The sequence below is a fragment of the Herpailurus yagouaroundi genome, unplaced genomic scaffold (genome assembly GCF_014898765.1).
Source record: "Herpailurus yagouaroundi ecotype Mexico unplaced genomic scaffold, PumYag 160, whole genome shotgun sequence".
Taxonomy (NCBI): domain Eukaryota; kingdom Metazoa; phylum Chordata; class Mammalia; order Carnivora; family Felidae; genus Herpailurus; species Herpailurus yagouaroundi.
Window position 1 is genome coordinate 37,202,009 of NW_024412401.1, and position 15,879 is coordinate 37,217,887.

The 15,879-nt window shown below is 53.1% G+C and overlaps 1 protein-coding gene across 5 annotated transcripts in view; it reads left to right on the top strand.

The window, feature by feature from the left end:
• Positions 1-15,879, top strand: part of RGS3 (regulator of G protein signaling 3) — a 141,228-nt gene that overhangs the window by 54,417 nt on the left and 70,932 nt on the right. For all 5 annotated transcript variants that reach the window (XM_040482030.1, XM_040482033.1, XM_040482031.1 and 2 more), the window contains 6 exons: positions 976-1,057; positions 1,881-1,986; positions 2,725-3,076; positions 3,946-3,985; positions 9,268-9,464; positions 11,976-12,059. In XM_040482030.1, coding sequence (XP_040337964.1) covers positions 976-1,057; positions 1,881-1,986; positions 2,725-3,076; positions 3,946-3,985; positions 9,268-9,464; positions 11,976-12,059 — 861 coding nt within the window. The remainder of the gene's footprint in view (positions 1-975; positions 1,058-1,880; positions 1,987-2,724; positions 3,077-3,945; positions 3,986-9,267; positions 9,465-11,975; positions 12,060-15,879) is intronic.

The following is a 15,879-nucleotide window of genomic DNA, read 5'->3' on the forward strand; positions in this document are numbered from 1 at the left end:
TACTTTTAAAAAAGGGGGTTGGGGAGCCTGGGTTGCTCCATTGGTTAAATGTCCGACTCTTGGTTTCGGCTCAGGTCGTGATCTTATGGTCTGTGGGTTGGAGCCCTGCATCAGGCTCTGTGCTGACAATGTGGAGGCTGCTTGGGATTCTCTGTCCCTGTCTCTCTGCCCCTCTCCCCAACTAGTGTTCTCTGTCTCTCTCTAAATAAATAAACTTGAAAAAAATAAAATAAAAGATCCAGGTGGTTTGGCCCCTTCCTGAGACTTCTGAAAGTAGGGTTGTGGATCTGCCATGCAGCAGGCACAGTGAGGTCAGTGGCTAGTTCAGGTTCACTCAGGAGGCCTGTCTGTGCCCTTGCCTGCCCCCTCACCTGGGAGCCCTCACTGGATGCCTTGAGGTCCCAGCAATGGACTGCCCTGAGAACCCTTGCACTTGTCCCCTGACCCTTGGCCGGAGGTTGTGAGTACACGTGTCCCTCTCTTCCCTCCCCTGTGCTGTGGGAGGGTGGCAACCAGGTGGGCTTTGTTTCTGGGCCCTCCACACAGGGCCAGCCCTGGACAGATGCTCTGTGAATCCCCGGGGGGAGAGGGGGGCGGGTGGTGGGGAGGAAGAAGGAAGGGACCGAGGTGGAGATGTGCAGGTCCAGTGGGCTCTTTGGTAAAGGACTGGACTGTGTGTCTATGGGGTCTGAGGAAGGTGAGGTTTGCACTTCCAAGGCTCTGTCCATCCTAGGCCCTGCTGGGTCAGCCTGGCTTTACCTCCTGAGTTCCCAGCCTTCCTGCTTGGCCCACAAACCAGTGCTCAAGCCGCCTGGGCCAAGATAGGAACGGCAAGAGCTGGCCAGCCTCCTTCTTGGCTCCAGCTCCCTTGGAGAGGAGGGTGGCTCTGGGGTAGGGCCTGGGGGCTTCTCAACCCTGGAGCAGAGGCAGCAGCCTTGTGGCTTCTGGGAGTAACTGGGCGGGGCTGTGTCCTAGATCACCATCCCGAGGGGGAAGGACGGCTTTGGCTTCACCATCTGCTGTGACTCTCCGGTTCGAGTCCAGGCTGTGGATTCTGGTAAGTGAGCGTCTCGGGTGATGCCAGTCCTGCTCCCCTCACCACGCGCCTGGCTTCGCAAACAAGATGCGAGAGCTGAAGGGGGAGCCCCAACCTGGAGCAGTGTCCTCGTTTTTCAAAACCAAAGAATACTATTTTTAAATGTCCACACATGAAACTGAGGTCTATGAAAATAGATTCACAATTTTTTTTTTGTTTTTATCAAAATGAAAATAGGTTTTTTATATTTTGTTTCCCAGTCATGTTAAACAGGAACTAAACCTACATTTTCAGTAAGGGCTGCATGGGAAAATGAGAGTCATTTATGGACTTTATTTGGAATCAGTACTTTATCCTATTCCAAGCCTGATTAGCACTTAAAAATAGGCATGCTCTCCCTGTTTTTCACAGAGGGGAAGCCAGGGCTTGGGGATCGGGGTGTGTCCCCCCAGTGCCTGCATGGGGACCGGCACAAGGCGGGCACTCAGGGAATGGTGTTAAAGAATGAATGAAGTGTCTGAGCCTGGCAACAAGGAAGGGTTCTCGGGGGAGGAGGGGGGGAGCCCTTGGGGAGTGAGAGCGAGAGCGAGGTGGGGGCCTGGCTGGAAGGGTGGATGGGCCGAGGAGTGAGCAGGCAGAGAAGACGTGAGGGCGAATGGGTGCCTCCCTCCGAGGCCCCCGCGAGCCACTGAGGTCGGCCCCGCATTTCGCAGATGAGGAAACAGAGAGGGCCAGACTTGTTGAGGCCGCCGCGGGGGCCATGACTCTAGGTCATGTCATGGGTCGTGTCATTGGCGTGTCAGGGCTTCGGGAGCCCTCAGGCGGCTTTTCTTTGTCCATGCAGGGGGTCCGGCAGAGCGGGCAGGGCTCCAGCAGCTGGACACCGTGCTACAGCTGAACGAGAGGCCTGTGGAGCACTGGAAATGCGTGGAGCTGGCGCATGAGATCCGGTGACAGGGGCGGTGGGCAGCTCTGGGCCTCGGGCTGATGGCACACCTCCCCAAACCCCCTGCCCTGGGCACAAGGCGGCTCCCACCCCCTCCTCCTCGCAGCTGTGAGCAATTCACTTTGCTCCTCAGGGGATGGGTTTCTTGGCCCGAAAATGGAAGGTTCAGGCTCGGAGCAGTTTTGGATCCCAGAGCAAATAGCGGGGAAGAAGCTCTCAAACTGACCCTGTGGCTCACGGCGCGGCTCCAGGGCGTCACTTTCTACTTCAGCTCGTTATTTTCCCGTTGTTTCTAAAGGATGTGTAGATGTGGGGAATGTTTCACTCACGCACTTGAGAAATTATTCTTTGGAGCGTTTGGGTCCCCTACATTTGGACCCGCTGGGGTAAAACTCTCATGACCCATTTTGCGTTTGTTTCTAGAATGACTGGAGACGGGGTGGCATGTAGGTGGCTTGCTGGCTCCTCCCTTGCTTGTACTTTGCCCATGACCCACGTCACTGGTTGAGTTTGGTACTCTCATTTCACCTGGCCGTGGCCTCAGGGTCCTTCTCAGCCACTGCCAGTCAACTGGAGTTGACCTAAGGGACCCCTTTGCTGTCTCGGCTTGAGGTGGCCTCTTACCTCCCTGCCTGCCTGACCGCCGGGGCTTCTCTCCCCCTCCCCCACCCTTCTTCTCTGCCCTTTAGACCCTATCCTCAACTCAACTTCTCTGTGTGACCCCTCCCCCCGCCAACTCTAGGAGCTGCCCCAGTGAGATCATCCTGCTCGTGTGGCGCATGGTCCCCCAGGTCAAGCCGGGGCCAGACGGCGGGGTCCTGCGGCGAGCCTCCTGCAAGTCGACGCACGACCTCCAGTCGCCCCCCAATAAGCGGGAGAAGAACTGCACCCACGGGGCCCAGGCACGGCCTGAGCAGCGCCACAGCTGTCACCTGGTGTGTGACAGTTCAGACGGGCTACTACTCGGTGGCTGGGAACGCTACACAGAGGTGGCAAAGCGCGGGGGCCAGCACACCCTGCCTGCGCTGTCCCGTGCCACCGCCTCCACTGACCCCAACTACATCATCCTGGCCCCACTGAACCCTGGGAGCCAGGTATGGACAGCGGGTTCGGAGAAGGTGATGGGCATGCGCTGGCCTCGCACAAGAACATGCAGGGAGGAGCCTGCAAGGGGCTGGGAGTGCCAGTGAGGAGGCAGGGTGTGTGTTAACTCTGGCTGCCCCAGGGCTATTCTGGGGGAAAGAGAGCGATGGGTCTTTGTGGTCTCCGGGCACAGATCCAGGGCCAGGGGATGTCATAGGGTGGAAGATTTCACCTCAAAAGAAGGAAGAGCTTTCTGCCAGTCTGGTCTTTTTCTACAGGGGGATGGGCCGCTGTGATAGGGGTGAGCCCCCTGTCAGGGGAGGTGTGAAAGCAGACACTGCCTGATGGCATGATGGGGTGTCGGAGTTCATGCCCCAAAACATTAATCCCGTGAGATACTCTGGGAAAGAAGTGTCTGAGGTCAAATAAGTTTGAGGACTAACCCAAACTCTCCTCCTCTTCTGGACAAGATTCCCCGTGTGGATGGAGTAGGTTACTCGAGGCTCTGAGGGTATCCTGCAGTAGAGGACGGTTTAACCCAGCATTTTCGGAATTCCCCTGCTGGTACAGCCATACGGCAGGCCTCTTAGGGTCCCGCAGTGCCGGTGTTCCCTGGAAGGCACTTCGGGACCAGCCGCCATCCAGAAAGTTGGGGACTCAGCCTAGGGGTTATACTGGATGAAAGCTAAAACCTTGTTCAACCCTAACATTCTAGAAGATTCTGGAATCTCTGATCCCTCCAAGCACCTCCCTCTGCTCCTTAGCCTGGCTGCTGTTTTTCCTCCTTTCCTATCCCCGGGCGGTGGGTGAGCAGCCCGCCTGGTTGGCCCTCCCCGTTCCTGGAGCTGAGCTGATGCGATTCTTCTGTCTTCCTTTGCAGCTGCTGCGGCCTCTGTACCAGGAGGATGCCATCCCCGAAGGTGGGTCTGTCCTCTGCTGCTGTGCCCTCCCAGCCCCAGGGAGATGTGAGGCCAGTTGTAAGATCCCCAGCATACTGACACAGACCGTCTTTCCTCCCCATACCCGCTCTCCCTCACTGAACCAGTGTCTTTCATCCTTGGAGCCTCAGCTGAGAACGAAGAAGGGATCTTCCCACAGCAGCCCAGGAGATAGTGCATTCAACTGGGATTCACTCACTTTTACTGAGCAACCAATATATGTCAGGTGCCACAGGCACCGTGGTCAGGCCTGCGCGGAAGTAGGGCAGGGAGGGCTCAAATCAGAGCTGTGTAGCCGTGAGCAATTCATATTCCCTCAATGAGCCTCGGTTTCTTCATCTATAAAATGGGGCTGATGATTTCCACCTCAGAGGGTTGTCGGGAGGGGCAGTTGTCTGCCCACTGAGAGAGGCTATGCAGAAGATGGCTGTCTTTGAACTCGATAGGTTCTTCTCTTTTGGCCTTTGAATCTGACCCTATCTTTAAAAAAAATTTTTTTTCAATGTTTTTATTTATTTTTGAGAGAGAGAGAGAGACAGAGTGCGAGCAGGGGAGGGGCAGAGAGAGAGAAAAAGACACAGAATCTGAAGAGGCTCCAGGCTCTGAGCTGTCAGCACAGAGCCCGACGTGGGGCTTGAACTCTTAAGCCGTGAGATCATGGCCTGAGCTGAACTCTGACGCTTAACCCACTGAGCCACCCAGGCGCCCCTGACCCTATCTTTTTTTTAAAGTTTATTTATTTTGAGAGAGGGAGAGAAAGCATGAGTGGGGGAGAGGTGGAGAGAGAGGGAGAGAATCCCAAGCAGGCTCCGTACTGTCAGCACAAAGCTCGACATGGGACTCGAACCCACAAACCACGAGATCATGACCTGAGTCAAAGTCGGATGCTCAACTGACTGAGCCACCCAGGCGCTGTCCCACCCCCGTCCCTATTTTTTAAGATCCAGGGAAAGAAGCTGAGCTCAAAACCAGGGTCTTCTCAGGGTGCCTGGTTGGCTCTGTTGGATAAGTGACCGACTCTTGATTTTGGCTCAGGTCACGATCTCACAGTTTGTGAGTTCGAGCCCTGCATTGGGATTCTGCGAGGCGCCTGCTTGGGATTCTGTCTCCCCCTGTCACAGCCCCTCCCCCACCTCTCAAAATAAATAAATAAACTTAAAAAAATACAAAAAACCCAGGTTCTTCTCCCAGGAAGCCTGAGATACCTACCAGTCTTGGTGCCGCAGCTGACCGGGCGTTCCTATAGGGAATGTGCCTACTTGCCTGCCAGGGTCCAGCTGACTGGAGTCCAGCTGGTATCTGGAAAGCTGTGACCAGCCTTGCCTGGTGGTCCTATGCTTGAGCCCTTTAGCACCTACGGAATACCTGTTGACTTCCTTCCTTGAGAGGGGCCTTTTCCCAGCCGCTTGCAAACTCGCTTCCTTGCCTCCCTCCCCAACAGCGGCGTGAAGTCGATGCTGGCTCGTAGCAGGTTCTTGGGAAAGTACCCGTGCCTTTCGGGAGGGAAAAGGGCTCCCATCAGGCCTAGAGCTGCTGATGGAAGGCATCTTCATTCTCTCCAGGGTAGGCCATTCGGGTGGGTAGGCCTGGTCTGTTGGAAATGAATCTGCGTTCCTTCTGGAGAGGAGTCTGATAGTTATTCAACACTGAGTTCTTAAAAAGCTTTTAGCGCATTAGGTTAGAATGGAGATGTCACTGCTAAATGGTGACTTCATTAAGGGCAGGGCCTGGGCCGCCCCATCTCTGAGTCTCCAGTGCCGGACCCAGGGTGTGGCAGACAGCAGGTACTCGGTACAATTTCTGCTGAGTGACTGAGTAAAGGAGAATGACGCTGGCTGGTTGCTTCTAGGGCTGGAAGGCTGGTCACAGAGGAAGGGGGCTGGAGGGGTGTGTTGCCAGCAGTGGGCTGGTGGTGTGGGATTGATTCCTTCTTGACCTCAGAGATGCCTCTTGGTGTCCTCCCAACCTGTATCCACAGATTTAGTGAACCAAGAAGGGCCCGGTCATCAAAGCTGTGGAGAGAGAGAGGGACAAGTAAGGACATGATGACGGTGTTAATAACAACGGTGGCTTTTTGAACGCGTTGTATTAAGAATTGACCTTCCTTCGTTTATTCTCCATGACGATAGTTTTTTTTTGGTATACAAGAACATCTTTTCTCTTTGTCAACCATCAAGTCTTCATGGCCCCAAGTCCTGGAGTTCAGAGGAAGGGTGAAACTGAACCTTTCCTTAAACACACTTGGGGTTCTCCAGAGGCTGGGGCTGTCACCGCGGTGCCGACTTGTGCTTCCTCCTCTGGTTGGACTGCCCAGGCTCCTTTCATGGGGCAGGATGGAGCCATCCAGAGTTGAACGGGATCTGGTACCCTTCCGAGGCCCAGGGCACTTGCTGCTTGTAGCTGGCATGTTCCCCAGGGCCGCTGGGGCCCTCTCAGCATTGTCCCCTGCCCTTCAAAGGGGCCCAGCCTCAGATTCTCCACTGCCAGAGTGGGATGGCTGCCAGGGCTCGCCTCAGAAGCCAGAGCAAAGCCGAGTAATTACTGTGTTTGGTCAGTGAAGCAGGTGTCCTAGCAAAAAGGGGCGATGTCGGGGCTTGGACCAGAGGATGTTAAGAGGTAGCAGGTGGGAAGTCAAGGGGGTTGACTTTGCAGAGCTCAGCAGCTCAGTTGCAAACTGGACTGTTTTTTTAAAAAAGATAGTTTAGAAAATCCTTTTTGGAGAGTGATGCCCATTTATCACAGGTGATCCAGGGTGTGTGGAGATGGGGCTCCCAGGCATGACTGTTGCATAGGTTGGATTGATCTTGCTTTGTACCATATACTGGCCAGATGTCCCTGGAAAGTCACCCAACCACTCCAGGGCTGTTGCCTGGTCTATAAAATGGGGCTAAGCAGACTTTTCCTACCTGAAGGCAGAGGCATGTCGCACGGCTTATTTTTGGCTCTGTAGGCCCAAGGCGAAGGTGCTGTGATGACCCTGTGTGTGCAGCTAGGCTAGGGAAGGGAAGACATAGATTCTTGTACAAGCCTGAGACTGGACCTTCAGGGCCCAGATTTTGGCATCAGCAAATGGTACCCTTTAATTTTGGTCTGTTTTGCCCCAGTCCCTCACTTGTCAGCCCTGTGTGGTTTTGCCTCCTCTGGTCTAGGCTTGGTCATGTTCAGATAGACTGTCTAGTTTCAGATTGACCCTGTGACCTCATTCACAGTATGGTTTAAGGCCCAGCGGCCCTGTCCTAATGCCAGCCCCGATGCATTTATTATCTGTTGGCTTGGGTTTGTGATAATCCCCTGTGCTCCCCACTCTGGTACCGTTCATGAAGCCCTTTCCCTTCAGGCCTGTTGTGAGAGCCCCCCACCAGCCCCCCTTAACAGAGGAGAAAACTCTAGCTCAGAGGAGGAAGGAAACTGTTCAGGGTTGCACAGCCAGAGTCTGGGGGAGCCAGGGCTCAAGTTCAAGTTTCTTGACCAGCTCAAATCCAGTGCAGTTCTTGAGACCCAGGATGGGCTCTTTCAGCAAAGGACACAGACCACCCTGGGGCTGAGGTCCATGGCCAGACCAGAGTAGGAGCTAGCTAACTAGTTCCATGCATCTGTCCCCCTCCCCCACCCTTTCTACTCTTCTCTAAGCCACTCCTCAAAGAGGCAGGAAGTGGTTTAAGTTATTATGGTTTGAGTCCTGCCCCCAAGTTATGGCTGTGATGGGTGGTCACTGTGATGGGGGAGCTGACTTGTTTTTCTCACCCTGCTCGGGGAGAAGGGGCATGCGGTGGGCGGAGGAAATAAGTGTGAAATCTTCCGAACTGAGTTTTTTCCTTTGAGGCCGTGGACCTCGCGTTGGTGGGGAACTTCCCCCAGAGGTAGCTGGGGTCAGACCACCTGTTCGCCCCCTGGCTGCCAGGACAGGGGAGTGGTGGAAACGGACCTGGGTCCTGGGACATGGGCCAGGCATCCAGGTCAGTTGCCCACCAGGCAGCAGGAGCCCCTCGGAGGGGGCCCAGGTGTATGCGGAGCAGGAGGATCTGATGTTGGCTTCCTACCTGCTCACACCTAAGAATCCCTGACTTTTTAGCTACTCTGTGCTTTGCGCCTCCGCCTGGTGGACAGGGCACGAGAAAGACCTGCTTGCTACCGCTTGCTCCGTTGGGGGTGTATGTCCAGCAGTGTCCCCTGCTGGGCAGCCTTCTGCTCTCTTCCCTGAAGGTGCTTCCTTCTCTCTCTCCTTTTCCTGATTAGAATAATGGTGAGTTGGTGGCCAGCCAGAGTATCTTCTGGCTGCAGTGAAGCCTAGGATTTTCAGCCTGTGGGGCACCTGACTGACTTGCTTTTCCAAGTGGAGGAACCACAACAGCAAGAGCCACAATAAGTTAGCAGCTAACTTTTCTGGTGCACTTACCGGGTTCCAGGCATCATTGTGGGGCTTTACTTGGAGCATCTCATTGAATGCTCACAGCAACCCATTGAACTTGGTAATATTATTGCAGTGGAGGAAAGCAAGTCTCTAAGGGTGGGGGAAGCGAGTGGCTAAAGGTCACCAAGCTAGTAAGCAGAGAGGAGAGGGGTCTGGGCACAGCCATGTGGCTTCAGAGCTGACGCTCTTTCCCGAGAACTGGGGCAGCAGGTGCACTGCTCATTGTAGACTGCCTTACGTGAGCCAGGCCGTCCCCGCCCCCGTGGCTAATAGAGAGAAGGCTCCCATACAACCTGGGGAAGCCCAGGTTACCACTGGACCTCCAGTCCCTTTGTCCGTGGGACCTGGGGGGCGATGTAACAGGTGAGCTGTGCTGGGCATGTCTAGGGAGCTGTGGGAATGGTGGCGGCAGGGAGAGCGCGCATCTGACACACAGGGCAGTCCAACTGACGGATGCTTCTATGTGGGACCGTGGGCCTGGTGAGGTCAGCTCGTCTGATTTTTCAAATAGGAGAGGTTTCCCAATTTTGAAAAGTATGAGGCCAAACTGGTAAGTCTGATTCGGATTCTGGACACTGGACGGTGCCCCTAGCCTAGCTGGTGGTTGCCAGCTCCATCTGAGTCCTTGTTTATGTGTAACTCCCATTAGAGTGTGAGGGAACTCCTTGAGGCCTAAGGCCCCGCTCTGTTCCCAGTACCTTGCATAGGGCCCTGCATGTAGCATATGCTCAGTAAATACTGATGGACTGGCTGAGTCTGTGTTCCCCGTTTCTGTGGAAAGGATGTCTTTGCAGGTGATGCAGCGATGCCTTTGGGTAGAAATGGCTCATGGTCCCCCATTTCTGTTCCGCAGAATCAGGTGGTCCCAGTAAAGGGAAGTCCTACACGGGCCTGGGGAAGAAGTCCCGGCTGATGAAGACAGTGCAGACCATGAAGGGCCATGGGAACTACCAGAACTGCCCGGTCATGAGGCCGCACACCCCACACTCAAGCTATGGCACCTATGTCACCCTGGCCCCCAAGGTCCTGGTGTTCCCGGTCTTTGTTCAGGTGAGCTAGTAGCTGGCCCCATGGGCTCCCTCAGGAGATGAGAAAGAGGAGGGTCCTTCGCCCCAGGGTTCGGGGATGGTGCCTCGTTCCAGGAGGGTCCCCTTTGGGGGAAAGAAGAGTGCAGGTGCTCAGGATTCTAGGGGTTATACTGAGGGGGCAGAGGTCTCCAGGAGGGTGGGGGCGGGGAAGCTGAGCACCAGGAGGATTTTCTCCCTGCTCCCTTTCCTGACTTTCCCTTTCTCTGGGGCCAGAGCAGGCACACTCCAGCTATTTGTTGCATTGTCACGGGGCCTGTTTGCTGAGGCTTCTGCTTTCTGGCTCATCCAGTGGTTTGTTGTTTGGAAATGGCCAAGGGAGAGCCTTGAGGTCTGGCATCTTGTCTGGCCTCCTTGGTCTTCACAAACGTGCCTGGCCAGGATTCCAGGATTCGCTGGTGGCCCAAGATTCATTTACATCTCCCCTCTCCTGCTTCTCCCTCTGCTTCTTCCTTCTCTTCCTCCCCATTTCCAAACCTTCGTGTCTTCCACCACCCAGACACCAGCAGTGTGAACATTTAGGTGTCTTGTGTGTGTGCATATACGCGTTTTCAGAAAGAAAGCTAAACCGATCTCATTGCACATTTTTCTATCCTTCTGCCTTTTTTAAATGAAAATCGTAGCACAGACATTTCCCACATCACTAAATTCTCTCTGAGCCTTTCTTTTGAGGTGATTGCACACTATTCTATTCTCTGGCCATACCATCTTTCTTTAACTGGTTCTCTACTTGGATATTCTTCCGTTTACTTCCTTTGCTATTGGAAACAACTCTGTGATGAAAGTCCTTGCCTGTGACCTGCCCCTCAGATTATTTTCCGTGGAAGAGATCTTTAGAAGTGAAATGACAGGGTCATGGGTCATAAACTTTTCAAAGACTCTTTATATATATTGACAAATTGCTTTCTAGAAAGATTGTGTTAGTTGGTCCTCTTCATCAGCAAGATAGAGATGACATAGACCCAAGGGCTTCTTTTTCATTTTTGTTTTTGTTTTTTTGGAGAGGGAGAGAGAGAGAGAGTGAGAGCAGGGGAGCGGTAGAGGGAAATACGATCTCAAGCAGGCTCCAGGCTCAGCACGGACCCCAATGCGGGCTCGATCCCATGACCGTGGGATCATGACCTGAGCTGAAATCAAGAATCGGATGCCCAACTGACTGAACCACCCAGGCGCCCCAACCCTCCCACCCCAAGGGCCTCATTTCTGACCATGCCTTCCTTCTCTGGTCTCCCTGGCATCCCATTCCGGGACTGTCGCTGTCCAGTGGACGTTAGAACTCACACTTTGTCAGGATGCACCACATCACTGGCAGGTGACCTACCTCTCCCCAGATGACTCCTGCCTTTTCTTTTCATTTTTTCTCTTTCTCAGGATGGAACCACCAAGGTCTTGGCATCCACAGGGATTCTTTTTCACTTTCATTTTAAGATCTTTGTTAAAAAATTTAAAATTCGTTTTCAAAACATTATAACAACTTTTAAATTGTAAAGTATACAAGTCAACGCGTGAACCAGTATAGTAACGAATAATTGCAAAGCAGGTGTCCACGAAGGGACAGCTACAGGCCGTTGCTGCCACTGCAGAGGCTGCACATGTCTCTTCCTGATCGTAGTGCCTGACTCCACACTAGTCATTTCCTGGCTCTCCCTTCCTTTTACCATCTACGTGTGCTTTCCCAGGTCACATGTTTTGTTTGGCCTCTTCTGGGGCCTTGCTTCTTCTGCCTCACGTTCCTTGTGAGATCCATCCAGGTTGTTGTGTATAGATGACATTTGTCCCATTATCTTTCTTCCATCACCTTGCTTGGTTCAGGTAACTCGGAAGCCACATTACAAATATACATTCACAGAGAATAAGTCCTGCTGGGTAATCCAGATCTTAGGGAGCTTTCTCTGGGCTGGGCAAAGGGCTCCTCAGTGGGTATGAGGCAGGATGCTGGGGTGGGTAGGAATTTTGGATGGGAATTGGTCCCTGGGGACTGATGGCTGCAAAGGAGTCCGTTAACTCAAGCAGGGACTGGCCTGGCTCTGAAGGGACTTAAGTGACCAAATCTGGCATGAGGCTCTCAGGAAGGTGTCCTGAGAGCCTGGGCCTGGCAGCAGGGACTTTCCCATGAGGCCTGAACGGGACAGATGGAGGAGAGTGGGGCCTGGCAGGGCCCTGGAGCCCAGTGTAGTCAGGGAGCTGGGGGAAGGATTGCGAGGGCTAAAACATGTGGTCGGACTTCCTGCCACAGTGTGGCTCTTACAGTGAGGCTTGGTGGGGAGGGTGGCAGCACCAGTTCCGCTCAGGACAAGAGCATCTGTCTTTCTGTTTCCACCTGTGTGTGAGGGGGCGTCTGGGCTCCCAGGGTGGGGGGAGGCTGGAGGCTTCTCGTTGTCAGTTGAGAGGGTTCTCTGTGGCTGGCTCTGGCAAGCTGCCTCTCCCCACACCCCATCTCCGTTGGACTTCTCTGAACTGCTCACATTGTTTTCAGCCTTTAGATCTCTGTAACCCTGCCCGGACACTCCTGTTGTCTGAGGAGCTGCTGCTGTATGAGGGGAGGAACAAGGCTGTCGAGGTAAGCCTCACACACGTGTTTCCCGGGTGGGGTTTCACCAGCATCCTCCAGGCCCCTAACTTTTCTCTTCCTGGTGGTCTTAGAATTGTACAGTCTCAGGATAGAAAAATCCTGAAGTCTTCCACCCTTCTCCCCTTCCATCCCCCTCCTTACCGAATGGCTACCCAGCTTTTGCTTGTACATCACCAGCGATGGGGAACTCACTACCTCTCAAAGCTGTCTGGTTCATCTTTGATGGTTAGAAAGTTTTCCAACCCCTCAAGACATCCCATTGTTTATGCCAACTTCCCCCAAGGAGCAGGAGAGATGGCAGTTCACCCCAGCTGTGATGAATGACTTTGTAGGTAAGAAGATTAGAGCTGTTAGTCAAAGAGGATTTTTGAAGGAGCATCACTTACTCAGGTTTTCTGGGTCCGTACTAACCCAAATCCCAAATCCTCTGGGCTCCAGCTCTGCCAGCCGAGGCCTGGGTGTGGAGATCATGCCATTCTTCCTGGGAGCCGGCCTCTGCTTATCTCTAACTGGGGGAATCTCCCTCCCCGACACAATCCCCAGAGCCAGCTCAGTCCTGTGAAGTCTGTGTGGCACAGAAGTTGGAGCCCTGGAATCTGACTGGCCTACCTGGGGCTTGCTGTTCATCAGGCCGGCAGTGGGGCTTGGCTGAGCTGAGTGACAGCTTGGGGTGGTAGAATGATCAGGAAACTTGGAGGAGGCAGGAAGCATATAGCCAGCTCCTGTTCTGCTGCTGGCTGGCTCGTGACTTCTCCGTCCTCCCTCCCTGCCCTCATCTGAACAGTGAGGGTATGTGTATTAGAGGCAGCTGTGGTTGGCTGGTCTCTAAGGGCCTGTTCAACCTCAGCATTCTGGCATTCTGGGACATTATGTGTAATTGTGGCTAAGCAGGAGGCTGCTTGTGTGTGTGCGTGTGTGTGTGTGTGTGTGTGTGTGTGTGTGTGTGTGTGTGTGTATGTGTTCAACAAGGGGACCAGAACTCATATGTTCCAAATGAGCGTTTTCTTTTTCACGGGAACTCCCTGGGGAGACTACATGCTTATTTCTCCCACACGGGCTTTGAGCTTCCTCATGGGGACCTTTCTTAGGAACCTTTGCATATCTTCTGAATTGCGTGTGAGAGAGTAAAACTTCGTCTTGGTGAGGGGGGATTTGAGTTTTAGGAACAAGAAGTCACTTGGAACTGTGCTTGGTGAGTAAGTGTGGTGGAGCTAAGTCAGGTGGCCAACGGTCAGAAAGTGAGGTGTGGCTGTAAATCCACAAGACCCAGAGGAAGGCAGAAATGACAGTCATCCTGAAATACACACGTATGTCTGGATTTGCTCTCTTGTTTGTCCTCTTGCCATTAGGTGCTCAAACACTGAGCACTTACTGTGTATTCTCACTGTGCACACATTTTACATAGTAGATCTTAAATTAGCTCTTGCAGTATCCTCTTGAGAGGTGCAGTTGTCCCCATTCTACAGATGAGGAAGCTGAGGCTCTAGGGAGATTTACTGGAACTCAAGGGTCTCTGTTCTCTGGCTCAGCAGCACTTTCATGATCCCATGCTGCCTCCGGCACGTTTGTTTAAAAACAGACTGGCAAGCACATGGTTGGAGCCACAGTCTGATTATAGTCACAGTTTGTCCAGAAAATCTTTGTCTACTGAATCTTTGGTGCCTTAGAGCTCAGAGATCCCTTTTGAAGATTGAAAGAAGCGATACAAAGACAAGTAAAATAAATATATGTCTTTTTCATGAAATATGCTAGGAAGCAAATACATGGATCTTGGTATCTTCAGGTCAAAAGTCTAAACCAATTCACGAGGGGCTTGGATAAGTTTGTAGAATTGCAGCATTGATTGGGCCCTCAGGAGTTGCCCGTTCTGATGGCTTCCCTGTAACTTTCCAGCTGATGGCTTTCCAGCCAGTTTTGGATCTGTAGAGGCAGCCTCTCCAGGCATGGGTTATATTCCTGGAAAGTGCTAGATTGTAGAGAGTTCTCCCTTGCCCTCACGTTTATTCCTGGCGTGTTCCTCCTTGTTCTTCCCATCTCTTCTCCAAGCGTCCTCCTGTGTGCTAATGTCTGTGAGCTGATGCAGTATTGCACTGAGCTGCCCCCATCATACCTCCTCCCAGAAGTCACACACTTGATTAATGGGCCCTGAGATCAAATCAGCCTTCTGGAGTAGCCTCGCTTACACGTTCAAACAAGAGCTGTTGAGCATCTACTGTGTGGTCAGGCCCTGTGCTAGAGGTCACAGGGGCACAGGATTGACACACCCTCACTTTATGCACTGACTCACTGAGTTTACCATTAACTAAGGCACCGAGGTCTTTTTGGCAAACCCTGCCTTTAGGCAAGATCTCCAGAGAAAACTTGATTAGGGCTGCTTGGGAGAAGTGACCCTCCAAGTCGCAAGGATTTCCTAACCAAGCAATCTCTCAACCCTTGACCCTCTGGGAAAACAGATGTGCCCTTGGAACCTGTGTGGGGAAGACGCCTGGCAGCCCCCCTGGCCTTTTGTGGAAGGCAGTGGGGTAATTGGGCCGTGGAGATGGGCATCACTCCACCGTGGGTTCTGTTGGAGGAAGGCCAGCACGGTGCTGGTGACCTGGGAGAGAGGCCCACCTGCCCTCCCCTGGCACGCTTGCCCCTCTGCCCTGCCTCCTGCTGTGTGCCAGCTCTGTCCTTTCCCTGACCCGACCTTTGGGGAAATTCTTCATTCATGCCTTAATCACTTCCTGTCTAGACCACATTCTCAGCTCTGGGAATCGGGGCCAGAGTAGTGGCCTGGAGCTTTCTCACCTTGCCTGTGGTTCTTCTCCCGTTGCCGTCCACCCAGCTCTCTCAGAGCCTGGGACATTTTTTGACTTATTAGGTTCCTGACAGACCACCTCCTCCGACCCTTCCCTGACCAGCTTCCCCATGGGTCTGGAGGTGACTGCCAGGTTTCTTTGTAGTGGGAAAGCCTCTAGGTTTGCTCAGAGAATCAGCCCCTCAGATCCTTCTCAGCTCTTAGATCATCTTCTTCCCCTCCCTTGACTTCAGTTTTGGTCTCCTTTGCTTTTCTGTTTCGGTCTCTGTTTGGATTCTTTCACATTCAGGGGCAGGACAGCTGTAGGCATATTGCTACCTCTCCGTATAGTGAAAGCTTTGGGGTCAGCTAGACCTCGGCAATGGCCCTAGCTGTGTGGCCTTGGACAGGTCACTTAACCTCTCTGAGCTGCAGGGTCCTCATCTATAAATAAAGGCAGTCATGTTATTTACAAGTGAAAACGCACTGAGCAGAAAGAAAGAACTGAACAGATGGGAGCTTCTTTTGGGCTGTGGTGGGTCAGGACTATGGTCTGGAAGGGGGCTGGAAAGAGTCACTTCCAGGATCCCTCCCAGCCCAGGGTTCCTGAGCTCTTGTATTTGGCCCCCACTGGAGAAGCTGGAGCCACTGGGAGCCTCCTGTTCAAGGACACCCCTATTGTCTCTGTGACCCAGATGCCTTCAAATGTCTGTTTGCACTGTGCTCAAGAAGCCAAGAGGTCCTTTGAAAAATATTTATATATTTTTAATGTTTATTTATTTTTGAGACAGAGGGAGACAGAGTGCGAGTGGGGGAGGGACATAGAGAGAGGGAGACACAGAATCTGAAACAGGCTCCGGGCTCTGAGCTGTCAGCACAGAGCCCGACGCGGGGCTCGAACTCACAGACTGTGAGATCATGACCTGAGCCGAAGTTGGATGCCCAACCGACTGAGCCACCCAGGCGCCCCTATATATTTTTAAATCTCGAAAGTAATAGACTCTCTTGCAATACAGTGCAAATTAAACA